General features: G+C 40.8%; 2 protein-coding genes across 2 annotated transcripts; both read left to right on the forward strand.

Moving 5' to 3' along the window:
- Window positions 1–5187: 5187 nt before the first annotated feature.
- LOC130551119 (importin-13-like) lies at window positions 5188–9667 on the forward strand. The gene is made up of 5 exons (XM_057328673.1): window positions 5188–5370; window positions 5447–5613; window positions 5722–5842; window positions 5932–7542; window positions 8321–9667. Exons 1-4 carry the CDS (start codon window positions 5281–5283, stop codon window positions 6160–6162), a joined length of 609 nt encoding a protein of 202 aa, XP_057184656.1. The 5' UTR covers window positions 5188–5280; the 3' UTR covers window positions 6163–7542; window positions 8321–9667.
- A 1666-nt stretch (window positions 9668–11333) lies between these two features.
- LOC130551117 (serine/threonine-protein kinase pim-1-like) lies at window positions 11334–17241 on the forward strand. Its single transcript, XM_057328670.1, has 7 exons — window positions 11334–11591; window positions 12473–12514; window positions 15671–15765; window positions 15974–16024; window positions 16232–16610; window positions 16738–16914; window positions 17053–17241. The coding sequence occupies exons 1-7, from the start codon at window positions 11360–11362 to the stop codon at window positions 17172–17174; spliced, it is 1098 nt and encodes a 365-aa protein (XP_057184653.1). The 5' UTR covers window positions 11334–11359; the 3' UTR covers window positions 17175–17241.
- The last annotated feature ends 2714 nt before the right edge of the window (window positions 17242–19955 follow it).

The raw sequence follows: 19955 nt of genomic DNA on the forward strand, positions 1-19955 counted from the left end.
GCTACTTCCAGCAGGATAATGCACCATGTCACAAAGCTCGAATCATTTCAAATTGGTTTCTTGAACATGACAATGAGTTCACTGTACTAGAATGGCCCCCACAGTCACCAGATCTCAACCCGATAGAACATCTTTGGGATGTGGTGGAACGGGAGCTTCGTGCCCTGGATGTGCATCCCACAAATCTCCATCAACTGCAAGATGCTATCCTATCAATATGGGCCAACAATTCTAAAGAATGCTTTCAGCACCTTGTTGAATCAATGCCACGTAGAATTAAGGCAGTTCTGAAGGCGAAAGGGGGTCAAACACCGTATTAGTATGGTGTTCCTAATAATCCTTTAGGTGAGTGTATATATAAAAGGCGTTAGTCAGACTTCCATTTCCAGATTGCAGATGGTCCAGAATGTGCTGCACGCCTGTTGACTGGCGCACGTAACCGGGAACATATTACCCCAGTTCTCGCCTCTCTTCACTGGCTACCGGTCCAGTTTAGGATACAATTTAAGATGTTAGTTTTTGCTTTTAAATCTCTCAATGGTTTAGCCCCTAAATATTTGTCCGACTTGATTAAGCTGTATGCTCCATTGAGAGCTCTTAGGTCTGCTGACCATTTACTTTTGACTGCCCCTCGGGCTAAGCTAACGAGTAGGGGGGACCGGGCATTTGCAGTGGCAGCCCGAAGCTCTGGAATAGCTTGCCCCTCCAGACACTCAAAAACGTATTTGTATAGTTCGGCTTTTGACACTGTATGAGAGCTGCTTCCATGTATTGAATTATTGTTTTCTATTTGACTGGTTTTATGGGGATGAGATCAGTTTGTTTTTCTCTTTTATCATTTATCTTTAATGTATTACATGAATCTTACATTATGTAATATTGGTGTAAATATGGCACATTTTACCAGAATTAAACTGTAATCATGGATTAAAGTTCCCAGTCGCTACGACATATTTTCGTTAATTGCAGCGAGTCTACGACGGATTTCCGTCAATTGCAGGGTTCCAGCCTGACCTTAATATCTTTAATTCACTTTTCATAATGTTGTTAACCCTTTGATGCGTGCGATCACACCGGTGTGATTAGAACATCAGCGCTTTGGCTGGCGCTGAGCCAGAGACAGACTCAATCACATATCACAACTACGCAGTGCTTTCAACCACATAATGTTTAATTTAGCCTTCAGACATATACACGTGCCTACAAGCACAAAATACATTTAGAGATCGCATAATACACACTGATGTCTATGGAAGGCAATCATCTCCTCAAATGTAATTTGACGGATGTGTTTTATTCACATCAGACACAGTATCTGCAATGTAAGCAATTGTTAAGATCACTCAATTCTTCTACCAGTTCACCAGGCACTTACGTTTGTGTTTTTAAGAGAAGTGGATGAATTCACGTGATGTAAATCCGACAGATCTCAGACCACGGCAGAAACAAACATGGCGGCGCCGTTTATAGCTCAACTAACGCGATCATTATAAAAGTGTTTAAACAACAAAACACATTCACATGCACATATCTGACAATCGAATGTCAGATATTCATGACATAGTTAACAGTTTGTGAATTTTTTTGAGTAAAAAAAAAAATGATGTAAAACAATGCATCAGTCAATACAGCTGCTGTGGCTCTGCGGTGTGTCACGTGATAAGCAGTGCCGGTCCCATGGAAATGTTAAAGTGATAGGCACCTTCTTAACGGTCGCCTTGGACAAAGCTAGTCAAACACTGTACTAGTCACACTGAAACTAGTCATGAGCTGTCAAACACTGAAATATGTACTAGTCACATGTAGCTAGTCAAACACTGAAACTAGTCATGTAGCTTGTCAAACACTGAAACGGGTGTCAGGTGTAGCCAAGCTTCAGGAATATGTTTCACAGCCAAAAGGCAGAAAAAGTGAAAAGCACTCTGGAGACACATACAAAAACATTTTTGGTCTTTAGTGGTCCTTTTATTTTGTTCTTTTTTCTGTTAATTATTAAGTGTTTCAGAAAACATTGTTTGGTCTTATAAGATAAATACAAAAATGCACTGAAAAGTTATAGATGGTTGATTATTTGTCTAGGTAAGTATAATTTTTTCTTAGATTAAAAATAGCTTTTAAAATACGCAAACTGGCAATACTATGTAAAGTGGTTCAAAACATCTCCTTTAAAACGCTATTGGTTAAAGGAATATGACTTGGCCTGAAAAAAAATCAGTCAGAAGAATTTTTTTCACTTTAATCCATGTATCGGACAGCCTAATTTCAGGAAATGTAACGCCTCTTACCATATTCGGAACATCAGGTTCCAAAGCAATTGTACTGACAGCGATACAATGAGATTTACAATTACGCCCACCTTAACTACGTGTAGATTTGGGCGGTCTTAGTCAAATCATGTTACGAAGTTACGTAGATTCCCGGGGTGTGGTTACACGAGGCGTTTCAGGCAAGTCTGGTTGAGCATTCGCTTTTAGATAGAATGCATCTTTTGTTCCCACACTTTCATTTGTGCAATTTTACGTGTCTAATACATGCATGGGCAACTTATAACACACCAAAAACACAGTACTCCATATGACCCCTTTAACAGTGTAGGTTTGTGTGATTTTTATTCATTTATTTAAGAGACGTTAGTCAGTCATAATTTTATCAGCCATTAATGCCTCGGGACTGATTGGGACTGACTAACGTAGCAAAAATGTGTCGTCTTGCTTTTTCTTTGTGTGATTTCCAGTAGCTGTGAATTTAACTTTGTTTGAATTCTTTCTAAAAGGTGGATTGAGGTGCTGGTGACTGATGTTCCTCCAGCACTGGCAGGTGCAGTGGCACCAATGCCTTCCACCGGCACGACCCCACAACCACCAGCTGTGGCAGACACTGAGGAGACCGAGCCCTCTGAGGTTGGCAGTGGCAGCAGCGGCGAGACCTTTCAGATGTGAGAATAAAGCTCTTTGTTTTGGACTTTATTATACTCACTTATATGCACTTTTATAACATGCTTTGTTCTTCACATTTCAGTGAGCCCGACATGCATTGGAAGAGTCAGGCGAGAATGCTGATGGCAGAGAACGGACTGTATCAAAAACACTCCCTGGATCATCCGCTTCTGAAAGACTTCACCACGTACCTGGAGAAAGACCTCCAGAATGAACATTTCAAACAGGAGGTGAGAATATAACTTGAAAGTGCTTCTTTTTAACGTTGCAAAAAGTCTCATCCGTGTGGTCATGTAACACAACTTTTCTTTCTTTTCAGGTGGAAAACGTGGCTAGATTTCTCCACTTCATGGACCCACAACATCCGTCCCTGTTGTTTGTGAGGAACAGGGAGAAATCAAAGCTGTATCTCGCTGAGGCCAAGTTGACCAAACAGACTCCACTCAACCACCTGAAGAGCCTGAAAAGGTTAGCATGATTTGATGTTTTTTATATACGGACACTTCATTGGGCTTAAATGCACGTCATTCTTTCTCCAGAGACGTTCAACACGCAGCAGTTCGTCGCTGTGCATGAGGTCCAAGCAGTTCATCGAGTACATCGGGTCTCTGCAGAAAAGCTGCGTGAAATTAGTCAGCGAGGAAATCATCCAGAAGAGGTAAGCGTCAGCGGTAGCGCCAGCCCTCGTGTGCAGCCCGACGTGTGTAAAGACCTGCGACTCTACCTGCGCGACTCCTCCGAGCAAAGACACCGGCAAGGCACAGTACAAGTTTAACATACCTTTGCTTTTGTTTAGTTGTATACTAACATCATGTGTTTCCAGTTTATTCCTTTATTCCACTGCAGACAGTGTTCTCACACAAGACGCAAGGCACGACGCGCTCACTGTCACGCGAGTCCCATTCACACCTCCCCTTCTGCACCTCTTTCTCTCTCTGTGGTTCTCTGGAACTGTCAGTCAGCAGTGAACAAGACTAACTTCATCCATGCTTTTGCTAGCCAGTCTGACATTCACATTCTAGATCTTACTGAGACATGGATTCGTCCTGAAGACTCAGCCACACGCGCTGCTCTCTCCACAAACTACTCCTTCTCTCACTCTCCCCACCAAACTGGAAGAGGAGGAGGCACAGGTTTGCTTATCAACAATAATTGGAAATATTCCACACTGTCTTCTCTTTGCACGCTGTTAATATAACTTCTCCCACTCTCCGCTCAGTGTTGTTGTAGTTTACCGTCCCCATAGGTCCTCTTCACAACTTCATTGAAGAGTTAGATGTGCTGCTCTCATCATTCCCGGAGGACAGCGGCCCTCTTTTAGTCTTTGGGGACTTCAACATCCACCTGGAGAAACACTATGCGTCTGACTTCCACACCCTCTCCGCCTCGTTCGACCTCACGCACCTCGCCACAGCCGGTAATCACAGATCAGGAAACCAGCTTGATCTCATCTACACCCGTAACCTCTCACAGATAACATGAGTCACACCTCTTCACATTTCTGCATGCATGGCTTTCAACATGCTCCTTCCTACATGCACTACACCTACACCACCACCCCGTTTATTTTAGACGGAACCTTCGCTCTCTCTCCCCTAGCACCCTCTCTGCTAAAGTGACTTCCTCTCTTCCCTCCAACTTTGCATCTCTAGATGTTGACACCGACACCTTATGCTCAACACTTACATCCTGTCTAGATAACNTTAATATAAACAAACTAATACTGTCTGTGCTTATCTTGGATTTTTTTGCATTTAAGAAATATCAGCATCCACGTTTAGGTTTGCAGTGAAAATAGCGGCCCCTGCTGTTCAAAGAATGTATTGCGATTCAGTTCACACCTCAACCGATTTGAATCGTCACTCATTATAACCGGCTCACGGTGAATCGTTACATCCCTACTTTCCATTACACTCCTGTAAGTGTCTGACCACTCCTGTGAGCGTCCAGTCTAAAGACGAGGAGGGGCGGGGAAAATCCTCGCCAATGTTTAGTATTTGGACTGCGATACCAAGATCAACCGCTAGGTGTTGATGTTACATACGGCTCGTTTAAAGCTTTGACAATATACCTATTAATGACCATGAAATTATTTAATGAAGAAAATAGTTCACTTTAGAAATGTTTGTAAATAACTAATGTTATTTACTGTAGAATGACCTTAACAGAGACTTGAGCACTAAAACTAGATATGAGGGTCAGGAAACCAAACCGAACAAGATGGAGAAATGTCATTTGAATGTTCCTAGTTGTGAAGTCTTCTCTGACGTGTGTTGTGTTGTTGTGTTTCAGAGCTCTGTTAGAACAGGTGGAGCACTGGCAGAGTTTTCTGGCTTTGGTGAACATGATCATGTTCTGTACGGGTATCCCCGGTCACTACCCCGTCAACGAGACCACCAGCTCGCTCACGTTAACCTTCTGGTACACGCTACAGGTGAGCATGGGCTCTGAAATCATCGGAGAAGGCTCCGGGTTCAGTGCAGGTGTGTTGAGAGGTGTGTGTGTTTCAGGATGACATCATGTCGTTCGAGGCGGAGAGGCAGCAGGTGTACCTGCAGGTGTACAGGCCGGTGTATTTTCAGCTGGTGGATGTTCTGCTTCATAAAGCACAGTTTCCTTCTGATGAAGAATACGCTTCCTGGTCATCAGATGAGAAGGAACAGTTCAGGATCTACAGGTGACGCTTCTGATCTCTGCCTGTCATAGAGCATGAGTCTGTGTGGTGGTTAACATCCCAGGGTTAGATCGAGACGGCTGACCTTTGACCTGATCTCTGTTCTGTTAGGGTGGATATATCAGACACGTTGATGTACGTCTATGAGATGCTGGGAGCCGAATTACTCAGTAATCTGTACGACAAACTGGGACGACTGCTGACCAACACAGAACAAACATCATCATGGCAGGTGTGGAGATCATGAAACACAGACAGACTCCAAACACACGCTCGTCCTCATGAGGTTTGAAACAAGACTTGTGGTGTATTTTCCTCCAGCACACAGAAGCGCTGCTGTACGGATTCCAGTCCATCGCTGAAACCATAGACGTGAACTACTCTGATGTCATTCCAGGACTCATCGGCCTCATCCCCCGAATCAACATCAATAATGTTCAGCTGGCTGATACCGTCATGTTCACCATCGGTGGGTGTGTGTGTGTGTGTGTGTGTGCACGTGCGTGCGTGTACTTGTACATCTATATTTGTGAGGACCGGTTTGAGGCGTAGACCAGCGGTGTGAGGACAAGGAGAGTAAAGTGAGGACATTTTGTCCGGTCCTCACTTCCAGAGACCCCTTTAAAGGGCTGTTTGAGGGTGAAGACTTGGTTTTAGGGTTAAGGTTATAATCAGGGTTAGGGTCAGGCATGTAGTTCTGATGGTTAGGGTGACGGGCTAGAGATCGCATTGCGTCAATGTATGTCCTCATAAAGATAGCTGCGCAAACATGTGTGTGTGTACCTGGTAAACCCTACGGTATGGGGACAAACACAAAGATGGCAATATCCAAAACCCTTGTCCTTGTGGGGACATTTTTTTGTCCCCATGAGGAAACGAGCTTATAAATCATACAGAATGAACTTTTGTGAAAATGTAAAAGAGCAGACAGTTGTGTGTGATTGTTAGGGGGAGGGAATATGAGATACAGTTTGTACAGTATAAAAACCATTGTGTCTATGGAATGTCCCCATAAAACATGGAAACCCAACATGCGTGTGAGTGTGTGTGTGTCTGTACGTGTGTGTGTGAGAGTGTGTGTGTTTATGTGAGTGTTAAAGCGGCCCTAACACACGCGGTTTCTGCCGATCTCATATTAATCTTGAGTACCTATAGTGTATCACATTGCACCTTCAACGATCACATTGTAAAGACAACGCGGTCATGCCGATTTGCCTTATTCTACGTGTGAAAGGTCAGACCCTATCTCACTGAGACCCTATCTCACTGAGACCCTATCTCACTGAGACCCTATCTCACTGAGCATGCGGCACGACTCCTTGTCCAGGCCCCGGTCATCTCAAGGTTGGACTACTGCGATGCTCTCCTTGCCGGTCTTCCTGCAAAGGCTATAAACCACTCCAGCTGGTTCAGAATGCAGCAGCACGCCTCGTCTTCCAACAGCCCAAAAGGGCTCATGTGACGGCCCTTTTCAGCTCTCTCCACTGGCTACCGGATGAAGCCCGTATCAGATTCAAGTCACTAATGCTTGCCTACAGGACTATCACTGGATCTGCACCGACATACTTTCACACCCTCCTACACCCCATCAAGATCGCTGCGTTCTGCAAACCAGCGACGTCTTGTACTGCCTTCTCATAAGGGCAGTAAATCTCTCTCCCGCTCATTCTCATTCACAACTCCTTCCTGGTGGAACATTCTTCCTAATTCGGTCCGGTCAACCACATCTCTCACAACATTCAAAAAACTACTTAAAACCCATCTCTTCTGTGAATACTTGACAGACAGATGAAAAAAAAAAAAAACACTAACCCTCTCTCTTTCTCTCAACAGGTAGTGGTCTAGCTTTTGGTAAAACTAGTAACTTTGTATTGGCACCTATTGCACTATCGCTCCTGTAGGACATATCGCTTATTGCTCCTTATACTCTTTGTAAGTGGCTTTGGATAAAAGCGTCTGCTAAATGACTCAATGTAAATGTGTAGTATTGCATACTTTGTATCTTCGAAGAGTATTTAGTTTGATCCCATTTATAAAAGATAGATACAGCTGTAGGATTATTTCTGAAAGCATACGGCGCGTGCAGGGGAGGGCTAGGCTGAACTAAAGCACGTGCACACCCATTGCCAACAAAACAATGTATGCTCTCTCTCCTGCACACAAGTGAAAGTGACGTCTGGGCATACATGCTCCTTCTCCTGCTCTCCTTGCTGCCGCATGCTTTTCCGGGAGAATTGTCCAATAAGGGACTAAGAAAAATGACTAAGGGATAAATAAGGGACTAAGTTTTATATGTTCAAAAAAAACTTTCCGAAACCTGTACGATCGCTGGGGGGGGGGGTGTCGAGCACAGAAAGACTACGTCATACGCCCAACTCGGTTTTTGACAAGTTGACCATGTTAAGCATGAGAAGAGACGGCACGTTTAACATTGTAAAGAAGTCAGAATGCATGACACACCGTTGCACGGCCGCTTTAAGATCTATTAACATTAAATATCACAAATCCTTCACTTGTTCATGTCATTCAGTTGAGGGATGTGATTTATTTCATAAAGATGTAATGATGAATTTATTGTTGTGTCGTGGAGTGTTTTTATAATCTGCCTGACCGTCCGTGCGGCCATTGAATGCATGTGTTGATGTTCACGATATGAATTGTGTGGTCATGAATGAAGTGTGACACGCGTGTCTCTGTGTGTGTGTTTCAGATACGTGAACACTCTACTGAAGTTAGTTCCGCAGGTTCTGAGGCTTCAGGAACAGTTACGAGACGCCATACAGAACGGAGACATGGAGACGTCACACGGCATCTGTCGAATCGCCGTGAGTCTGGGAGAAAACCATTCCAGGTACACAGATAAAAGATATGTCTTATGTATTCCCGAAAAAAACCTTCTTAAGACAGTTCTTAAAAATGTTCTCAAGATTGATCTCAGGTGAATCCAAATTCTCGTGAAACAAAAGCTGTCGTAAATATGATCTTAAAATGAAGACAGCCTCACGGTTGTCTTAAATGTCAAAAGGTAAGATGTTCAATACATGTATTTGGTTGTTTCACATGTGACGTGTATTGTATTGAGCCAGAATCATCATTTTGACGTGTACTTGCCATTAAGAAATATTTATATTGATATAATAATGATAAGGTCCGGCTCCCTTACTTTAGCTTTCATCATTAAAAACGGAGTGCTTTTTTCCTTATTCTGGGACAAAGTGACACGAAACAGACAGGGTCAGTATTGTGCCATAGTAACACAAGAAGTATATTTTTTAATGCTTGCTAACATTTGAGCTAAAATGCGATTGTAAATGCCGTTTAACACGTCACAGGCTAATATATAGGCTATATAAGAATACGATGTGCTTGTTACACACATAAAGTTTATTGTATAGATAAACGTACACAGTTACCACACAAGCAAACGAGTGTAATCATTTCATTTTATTCTTACAGCAAAAATTAAGATGTTCTTAAGAAAATAGTTGAGAACGTTTTAAGAAACGGTTGAGAATCGCACTTACGAACATTCTAACGAACTTCCTATCATTTATCGTGAATCCGCCCCCTGTTCTCTTGCTGTTATTCGTGCTGTGAATGGGGCTGTCACGATACATGCGACCTCCGGAGGACGCAACCTCTGAAAGGAGCTGCTGATCGAGTTATCTTTACAAACAACAAAACCACTGCAAACGTGTAAATGATCAGACAAACTCGCAGTGTAATGCTGGGTTCACACCAAACGCGAGCAAACTTTATTACTCGCGGGAATAGTTTGTTATTTTCGCGTGAGTGACGCGATCTGACAGATATTTTCAACCTTCGTGGAGGATGAGATTGACGCGCGTTCATGGCAATCACGCCGCCCGATTCACGTCATTCACACCGCCTGCTGCGAGTTCACGTCTATACGTGTCTTTGCATTGACTTTGTATGTCATTTACTCGCGCAAAACGCTTAATACGCGTTTGGTGTGAACCCAGTGTAAGAGTTTATGCTTTCCATTAGGGATGTAACGATTCACTCAGCTCACGATGCGATGCGATTCACGATTCTGATCTCACGATGCGATTTATTCACGATTTACTCACGATTTATTTTTATCACTCGCTTCGGACGCTGGATTGGATACAGGCACGCTCTGCTCCGCCTCGGTCACTGTCATCGTGCTGCTTGCTTTTTCGATTGAGACATTTTTCTCTTAATCTTTCCTGTGTCACGCCATAGGACGGTTTAGTAAAAAGGCTCAAAAATATAAATATGCTTATAAAAAATCATCTCATCTCTTTTCTTTCCTTCGGAATAAATAAAACATACAAAAGGACATTCATGTTTAGGTTATATCAGATATCCAAAGGTGGTTAAAGAGTACATAACTAGGGATTTTTAAGGTCCTACTTTGGTTGGCTGCGGGTCCGAGACATTAAGCAGGACAAAAGAAGTGGCCAGACAGCTTTGCAGCCTGTGATGGGGGTCATCTTTTCTCTGCCCTTAAAACCCTGCACACAAACACACAACTTATTTGACCAAGATGAATTTTAAAATGCCATGGTCATGTTTGTTGTTCTTCTTTAACTTTAACAAACAGGAAAACTGTATGCAATTCAGTACATGACACCACATATGAAACCCCTAGTGTATTTAAAGTTTAAGTCATTTATGTTCTCCTGGGGTGGGTTTTTTGTTTAAAAAGCTGCGAGTCCAGCTTAGTGATGAACATTGATGTAAAATTATTCAGCAGTTAGGATTTCATAGCTTTATTGAGTCTTTAAAGAAAACTAAGATTATCTAGGCAAGAGCGCTTGCCCTGTTTGCTGTGAGCTTCGGGAGTGCAACCATAACCACAAGAAAAAGTGAAGCAAACTGAAAACTGTCTGATTACCCATAACACTAACAAAAATAAAGTTAAACGCTTTTCCAATTGTGTAAGTCTTGATAAAAACACAGTATTTAGGCTTACAAACTTTGCCCTATTATATCACAGTGGTGTGCGTGTCTTTCATTCACAGGCAAGTGCCCCGACCCCCCCACCGTCCGACCCCCACGGGCTGCTGCGGGACTTGGGAGAACACAGAGATTATGTTTGGGTTCTTGTCGGACAGGGGCATGAGCTGCATTTCCCATTAAATCCAAAAACGAAAGTTTCACTCGCGTTTTACTGTTTGAAGTGTTTTACTCGTTCAAATCCATTCATTCACGGGCGCCGCGATGTTTGTTTACGCTGCAAAGCATTCTGGGAATTTGAGTGTCGGGAATGAGAGGCGAGCGCAGCGCAGATAATAATTGTTTGTATATATATTCCAATGCACATTTGCGATATATCAATGTATTTTGTAGTTCATGTTCAACAAAAAGCGACGGGCACGGAGGTACTCCAATTCCCAGAATGCTGCCGCGTAAACAAACATGGCGTCGCCCGTGCATGAATGACAAACAACTTACAACAGAATCTTTTGTTTTACTGAATCACAAAAATAAAAGAACACAACATGAACTATGAATCTTTCTTTAACAGACTAGGTTATTTTATTTGTTTGTTGTTATTGGGGATGGCTAAACATCAAGTCGAACAAGCCTAAACCTTTTGTGGTTAATTCAAATATACACATCAGATAACACGAGCGTGAAGAATTCTAAAGATGACGTCACACAGACTCTGAGCGTTTATAGACGCTGACGCTTGTTGTTTTGCTCATTCTGCTTTTCATACGCTTACGGTTAACTTGCTGCTGCGTTTACTTGAGTGAAGATGGGTCAGAATTTTGTCAAGTGCGTTAAAGCCGACGAATCTAGCGATAATAGCAGTGTGTACCAACTACCTGCTCGATCAATCGACAACGCGAACGAGAAAGACGGAGGAAAGAAGAAGAAAAAGAAAAATAGGTTTCTGAGATGGATAAAAGGCCGCAGAGGTCAGGCTGAGAGAGAGGAGCCGGATACAGAAACACCTCCTGTGACCGCTGACAGAAGCGGCGATGACGGTAAGTCATTATATCACCACATTATACGAATATATAGACAATATGTTCAAATGTTTAGAGTCAGCAGACATATCTTCTCCATATTTCACAATAACAGTAAACGCATCTAGCCTATTTAATAACACGAGTGTAAATGTGTTATTAAATACGAAATATTTGCTCATCTTCAGTCACACTTTGAACAGAATTTGCAGAAACGCTTTGCTATTTTAACCCTGAGGTGATTTTTGAACGATACTAGAGGAATTTCGCTCTATGTTTCATTATTTGCTCCCAGTCACCCATGTCCATTCAGTTTTGTAACTAATATATGTATATACAGTTATATTTTTGTCAATATGACTCATTTCAGACATTAAGCACACAAGGTCAAGACTCTGAACCTCTGAACACATACAAATTACAATTAAGAAAGATGACAAACCAATACAACAAAATAACAAATCAATAGAACTTGAACATATGATACTGTATGTGTGTGAAATACATCAATCTTTCATGACATTTATAAGATATTACATTTATTTTAACTATTATTAAATATTAAATGTATTTTAACTTATTTTAGAAACACACGTGTCAGGCATGCATCATTTATTTTTTAGTCTGGATGTTGTTATTTATCGCTCAGGTTAAGGTTATGTTGTTGTAACTTTGTAACACTTTAGCTTTGGATAAAAGCGTCTGCAAAATGACTAAATGTAAATGTAACTTATTGGTTGAAATGAAGATGTTAAATGTGTGATGATAATTTGCACTGTAAAATGCTGCTGTTGGTTTTCAATATTCTTCTATGGATAGGATTGTTAAATATTACATTGATATGAGTTGATTGAATTGATCTTATGTTTGATCTCATTTCTCTACTGATGTGATTTCAGGACATCATCTCACTGTAAAGTTTCAGCCAAAGTCAATCGAAGGTGAGGTTACCTCCAAAATCCCAACATATACACACTCTTCATCATATGTTTAATATTGTTCATTAGGTTTGGAAGAAGTATTTCTAATTCTTGACATTTCATTTATCTCTGAACAGTAATCAACTTCCGGCTGTATAAGATTGGGGACAAGCTGTGCGAAGGAGCATTTGCTTCAATCTATAAAGGCACATGTTTGTGCAACGACCGGAAGGTTTGACTTTTTCTGTTTTTCTTTGTTTTGTGCTCATGTTTTTAATATCTGTTTGTGTATTTTATGTTCACTATTTAGTGAACTTGATCTATTGACAGACAGACAGACTGATCAAATATGATTTCTATTGTTATAAATGAATGACATGTCTGTTCATCATGAATGCTTTGAGTGATATGATTTAACTGTAATCTGTTTCTGTTGTTCAGGTGGCAGTGAAATATGTCGACAAGAACAAGAACACAGATTACATCAGCATCGTAAGTATTGATTGATATTCACCTGAAAACATCTTCAACATTGTTTTCTTACACACGCACACACACACACACACACACACACACACACACACACTTCTGTTGACTTCAGTTTGTTGAAGACTGAGATAAATCCTTGTTTGTAAAGTCACCTTCATCTAATCCTGATAAAAACTGTCTTTCTTCCAGCCGGGTTATGCTAAACCCGTTCCTCGAGAGATCGCTCTTCTGATTCTTGCCAATGAGGGAGATGATGTTCCAGAGATCGTTCAGCTTCTGGAGTGGCAGGACTCTGAGAAGTATTACGTCATGGTCCTGGACGTCTTCCCTCCCTGCAAAAATTTGAGTGACTTCCTCTTGGATGCAGGGAATCAAATCGCCGAGAAGACAGCGAAATCTATCATGTGGCAGGCGACCAAGGCCGCGTACATGAGCTACAAACGGGGAGTTTTCCACCGAGATATAAAACGGGAAAACTTCCTCATCAACACAGACACCCTAGAAATCAAACTCATCAACTTTGAGTGCGGTGATGTTTATAAGACTTCGGCCTACAGGGACTTCATGGGTATGTTTCATCACTTCACACATGTCTATTATAAACAGCTCTTGATATAAATACTAAGATGACATCATTCAGATTCAGTGCTAAACTAATGCCGACTAATGAATCACATGAAATCTTGTTTCTTCAGGCACAGAGGAATACTTCGGCCCAGAATATTTTAAAATGGGCAAGTACCACGCAAAGTCCACGATGGTGTACTCACTGGGTGTCCTGTTGTTCACCTTGTTGTGCCGGAGATTCCCAGACTCCATTGACAAGAACCAGATGAAGAACAAGATCTGGTCTATACATGGCTTCTCTAAAGGTGAGATCTTCATCAGGCCGACTGAAATTCTCAATGATATCAAACAGAACAAAATCAGAGCAGAATGATTTAACGCATGCGATTCATTTTTTCAAATTAACGCGTGAAAAATATTTAACGCAATTAATGCTGCATCCGTTTGTTTTGACATCCTTTGTCTAGCGTTACATTATGTAATCACGCTCTTATACGTGTACAGGCTTTTAAACCACTTAAGCGCGATTTGAAACAGTTGCTTTGACATGTTCAATGAAGATAGACAGCTTCTAAACTGTGGGACGCGCGGCAAAACGCAACGCGAGGTTCAGTCTGGTGTGTACAGTAACGGGCTAAAGGCTGCGTCGGTGGATCTCTGTCAGACAGAGCATCCGTGTTAAGTTCTCTTTCGTGCCTGAATGGATAAAACCACACAAGATTATGTCAGAAAGCCCGTTTTGTCTAGCATTTTCTTAAGCACAGACTTCAAAGTGTAAAATAAAATCTTAAATGAATGCAAAGAGTTGTGAAAATGGGAGTGCGGTGACGGTCAGATCTGCGTATTGAGACAGCTCTTAAAGGGGCCACGTTCTTAAATGTGCTGCTGTGACTCCTGTCACTAACGTTAATCAAAGAACAAAATAAAAGAAGAAATCAATGTGATTTTGTAGCTTTAATGAGAATTCTTCTGCATTTCATTTATAATTTAGCATTAAAGACTGTAAAGTGTTTGAGAACTTCCTTAAATGTCTGTATATTTCCTACATGATAGCTCTCAATTATACTGTTGATTGGCTGTAATTAATGTTAAAATAATAAATTTAATAGAGACATCAGTTACAGTACTAATATCAGAATGTTTGCTTTCATTCATAAAATGACGCTGTTAAGAAATATGTTGTTTCTATATCAATTTGAAGATTAAATGTGAAATTATTCAAATGTAAAAGTATATTTTAAAATATTATTCTTATGTGCAATTAATCGTGATTAATCATAGAAAAAATGTGTGATTAATCCGGTTAATTTTTTTATCGATTGACAGCATTAGTTTAAAGTGACATTCAGATGAATTGACAGTTTAAGGTTATAACAGACTCTTCTGTGTTTCCTCGCAGAATGCTGCAGTTTAATTGAAGCCTGTCTGCAGGAGAACCCAAAAGAACGCATTCTTCTGGGAAAGATCCACGACCATGCTTGGTTTCAGGTACTGAAGATCTGCTCACATTTATTTCACTGATGTTATTCTCATTCACTGCACAAATATATTCAGATAAAACACCAACTTACTAACTGAAGATCTGCTCACATTTATTTCACTGATGTTATTCTCATTCACTGCACAAATATATTCAGATAAAACACCAACTTACTGTTCATTTCAGGATGAACATCAGACAGACCACCAGCAGAATATCATTCAGAATCCAGCCAATAATGAATCAGTTAATAGACTGTCAGGAGGAGAGATTCCTCTCCCGCTTGCCACAGACAGTGCGAGGAGAAGAAGGAGATTGAAATTGATGGTCGCCAAGATACTCGCAACAGACTGTCGAGCAACAGGAGGAGAGATTCCTCCCCCGCTCGCCACAGACAGTCAGTCTAAAGAGAAGATGGAGGATGAAAAGCAGAAGAATTGGTCATTCAAAAGTGAGTTTATCTCCATAATCCAAAATCATAATCTTTGTTTTCAGTCAAGTCGTTTTACAGTTATTTTAAGATCAAATAAGAGACAAATATTTTTTTATGAAGTTTTGCACATCATCCAGTAGGACAGTACTGCAGTAAAGATAAAGTGCAGACAGTACAGATAAATTACATTTCATTTATCTCTGAACAGCAATCAACAACGGGCTGTATAAGATTGGGAAGAAGCTGTGCGAAGGAGCATTTGGTTCAATCTATAAAGGCACACATTTGTGCAACGGCCAGAAGGTTTGACTTTTTCCGTTTTTCTTCTGTCTTGTGCTCATGTTTTTAATATCTGTTTGTGTATCTTGTGTTCACTATTTAGTGAACTTGATCTATTGAAACAGACAGACTGATCAAACATGATCTCTATTGTTATAAATGAATGACATGTCTGTTCATCATGAATGCTTTGAGTGATATGATTTAACTGTAATCTGTTTCTGTTGTTCAGGTGGCAGTGAAATATGTCGACAAGGACAAGAACACAGATTACATCAGCATCGTAAGTATTGATTGATATTCAGCTGAAAACATCTTCAACATTGTTTTCTTACACACACGCACGCACGCACGCACGCACGCACGCACGCACGCACACACACACACACACACACACACACTTCTGTTGACTTCAGTTTGTTGAAGACTGAGAGAAATCCTTGTTTGTAAAGTCACCATCTAATCCTGATAAAAACTGTCTTTCTTCCAGCCGGGTTATTCTAAACCCATTCCTCGAGAGATCGCTCTTCTGATTCTTGCCAATGAGGGAGATGATGTTCCAGAGATCGTTCAGCTGCTGGAGTGGCAGGACTCTGAGAAGTATTACGTCATGGTCCTGGACGTCTTCCCTCCCTGCAAAAATTTGAGTGACTTCCTCTTGGATGCAGGGAATCAAATCGCCGAGAAGACAGCGAAATCTATCATGTGGCAGGCGACCAAGGCCGCGTACATGAGCTACAAACGGGGAGTTTTCCACCGAGATATAAAACGGGAAAACTTCCTCATCAACACAGACACCCTAGAAATCAAACTCATCAACTTTGAGTGCGGTGATGTTTATAAGACTTCGGCCTACAGGGACTTCATGGGTATGTTTCATCACTTCACACATGTCTATTATAAACAGCTCTTGATATAAATACTAAGATGACATCATTCAGATTCAGTGCTAAACTATTGCCGACTAATGAATCACATGAAATCTTGTTTCTTCAGGCACAGAGGAATACTTCTGCCCAGAATATTTTAAAATGGGCATGTACCACGCAAAGTCCATGATGGTGTACTCTCTGGGTGTCCTGTTGTTCACCTTGTTTTGCCGGAGATTCCCAGACTCCTTTGACAAGAACCAGATGAAGAACAAGATCTGGTCTATACATGGCTTCTCTAAAGGTGAGATCTTCATCAGGCCGACTGAAATTCTCAATGATATCAAACAGAACAAAATCAGAGCAGATGTGAAGTTTAAAGTGACATTTAGATGAATTGACAGTTTAAGGTTATAACAGACTCTTCTGTGTTTCCTCTCAGAATGCTGCAGTTTAATTGAAGCCTGTCTGGAGGAGAACCCAAAAGAACGCATTCTTCTGGGAAAGATCCACGACCACGCTTGGTTTCAGGTACTGAAGATCTGCTCACATTTATTTCACTGATGTTATTCTCATTCACTGCACAAATATATTCAGATAAAACACCAACTTACTGTTCATTTCAGGACGAACATCAGACAGACCACCAGCAGAATATCATTCAGAATCCAGCCAATAATGAATCAGTTAATAGACTTTCAGAAGGAGAGATTCCACTCCCGCTCGCCACAGATAGTCAAGCATCAGAAAGAGATGTTCGACTCCCGCTCGCCACAGGCAGTGAACCATCAGAAGCAGAGATTCGACTCCCGCTCGCCTCAGGCAGTGAAGCATCAGAAAGAGAGATTCGACTCCCGCTCGCCTCAGACAGTGACGCATCAGAAGGAGAGATTCTACTCCCCTTCGCCACAGGCAGTCTGGGGGGAAGATGGAGGATGAAAAGCAGAAGAATGAGTCGATCAAAAGTGAGTTTATCTCCATAATCCAAAATCATAATCTGTGTTTTCATTTGAGTCGTTTTACAGTTATTTTAAGATCAAATAAGATAAATATTCTTGAAATAGTTTTTGATGAAGTTTTGCACATCATCCAGTAGGACAGTACTGATAATGCTTGACATTTAATTTATCTTTGAACAGAAATAAACTCCTGGCAGTATAAGATTGGGAAGAAGCTGGGTGAAGGAGGATTTGGTGCCGTGTATGAAGTCACGCCGCGCGTTTGAGCAACTGCCGGAAGGTTTGACTTTTTCTGTTTTGTGCTCATGTTTTTAATATCAGTTTAATTCAGTCGTGTCTGCACAAAAATCCAGAAGAACGTTTGCTTCTGGAAAATATCCTTGAGCACGTCTGGTTTCAGGTACTGTGATTTATTCTCAAGAGTTTTCTGGTCATCTGCTTTAATGACTGTGATGCTGTATGTTTTGATTTTTGTGTTTGACTAGTATTAATGAGCAGTTTGTTTGTTTCAGGATAATGATGGTTTACGGTTTTAAGGTGATGACATAAGTATAAAGACAGCAACAGAACTCCCCAGAATAACCCAGAGCACTAAAATACACTTCAAAACAACATAGTTGAGTATAGGGCTGGGTATCGATTCTGATGTTCCGATTCGATTCCGATTCACAAGCTCTCGATTCGATTCTCGATTCAATTGTTCGATTCGATTCAAGTCAGTGATTATAGATTTAATTCAAACGAAATGAAGCTGTGTATTAAACTTTAAACACACTTGGGTATATTAACAGAACAGTCGCATACGGTTATTTTACATTTAAGATACAGTATAATAACAAACAAAATTGCACAAAAATAGCTGTAAAGAGAGGCTGCAATCATGTGAACCGCTGCCTTTTATGTGAAGGTGATGATAAGTTTGACGACACAAACACATCCGCCATGTTAATGAAGCAGTGAATGACCGATACTCTCCCTGTTGTAACATCCACCTGTTGTAAGGAGAAAAGTGACATCTAGTGGATAATAGTAGCAATAACATTCACGTTAATGAATGTTCAGTGCTTGTGGAAATATAAAAGAAAAAAATCGATTCACGACTTTTGAGAATCGATATTGAATCGACCGCATTAAAAATTTTTTTATCTATTTTTTGCCCAGCCCTAGTTGAGTACACTTCGATCTTCTGAATTTTATCTTAAAAACTAAAGAATAATGTTTTCTATATCAAGTAGAAAATGTTCGTGTGAAAAATAGATTTAAATTTAAATACATTTAAGTGTGTTTTAGTGCAAGTTTTCACCTGTGTAAAAAGAGAAAAGAAAAGGGGAACAGTCATGGCACCATAAGGCCATCGAGTGGCGCACTCACACCCCTTTTTTGTGGGTTCTCAGAGTGTGACCCTTGATCAACGCGTCAAACATGTTGAAGATATCTCATTTCGTTTAAAAGTTATAAGCATATACTGTATACTCAGAAAACCCCCAAAATTACCCACGTCGAACTTGCGCTTTTTGCGCTCAAACCCCTAATAAAAATCTTGGTAATACAATAGATTTCTAACGCTTTGCGCTATAATAATAAACTCATGACGTGCCTTTTTTATCCATTAAATAAAACTATTTAAAACAAGTCTGGCTTCAGGAGGCTCATTTTAAACTGTACTTTTATATAAAGCTTAATGGTCGTAATACATTTCTTCCTTTCCTTTTGCTTTACTAAAGAGTACAAAAATTATTTTTACAAAATATAGAATTGTTTAAAACAGTCTATAAATGTCCATGTTCGTAATGGTGGGCTTTATTGGTTTTGATATCGACTTAGCTCTTTAAATTTAATTGGCCAACGTGGTGGACACCGGTGGTCAGGGAAGCCGTCCAACTGAAGGAGTCCTTCTTGGATATGTTATTCCGGAAGACTCCGGAGGCGGTTGCAAGGTACCGACAGGCTCGAAGAGTGGGGTAGTGATTTCCCAGTTTAAAAAGGGAGACCTGAGAGTGTGTGCCAATTACCGCGGTATCACACTTCTCAGCCTCCCTGTTAAAGGACACAGTCTTTTTTGGGTGTGTAACAATAGATGTTTATGTTTCTAATAAAAAAAACGCTTTATATTTCACATATTTCAAGTCTATTGTTCATCGCTGTCCCACTTCTCACAAAACGACTGGATTTCTTCCGGTCTATATAAAGTCCCTCCTTCCGAAACGCTCTGATTGGTAAAGCTGACCAGGTCTTTCGTGATTGGCTTCCGCTTCTCAGGCTGTGATTGGTCTGTGCTCCTCTCACGTGTATTCATAAACTTTGGCTTTTAGTAATAAACAGTAACAATGGTGTCAACTTCACTATATCAGTCAAAAACATGCGGATCGATCGAAGTGTAATGGAG

This window comes from Triplophysa rosa, unplaced genomic scaffold (assembly GCF_024868665.1).
Source record: "Triplophysa rosa unplaced genomic scaffold, Trosa_1v2 scaffold65_ERROPOS2149155, whole genome shotgun sequence".
Taxonomy (NCBI): Eukaryota; Metazoa; Chordata; class Actinopteri; order Cypriniformes; family Nemacheilidae; genus Triplophysa; species Triplophysa rosa.

Coding starts and splice junctions, on each gene's coding strand:
- LOC130551117 (XM_057328670.1), top strand. CDS start 11,360: ATGGGTCAGAATTTTGTCAAGTGCGTTAAAGCCGACGAATCTAGCGAT. Junction 15,766..15,973: donor ATTTGTGCAACGGCCAGAAG/GTTTGACTTTTT, acceptor TCTGTTGTTCAG/GTGGCAGTGAAATATGTCGA. Junction 16,025..16,231: donor ACACAGATTACATCAGCATC/GTAAGTATTGAT, acceptor TCTTTCTTCCAG/CCGGGTTATTCTAAACCCAT.
- LOC130551119 (XM_057328673.1), top strand. CDS start 5,281: ATGATCATGTTCTGTACGGGTATCCCCGGTCACTACCCCGTCAACGAG. Junction 5,371..5,446: donor CCTTCTGGTACACGCTACAG/GTGAGCATGGGC, acceptor TGTGTGTTTCAG/GATGACATCATGTCGTTCGA. Junction 5,843..5,931: donor AACAAACATCATCATGGCAG/GTGTGGAGATCA, acceptor ATTTTCCTCCAG/CACACAGAAGCGCTGCTGTA.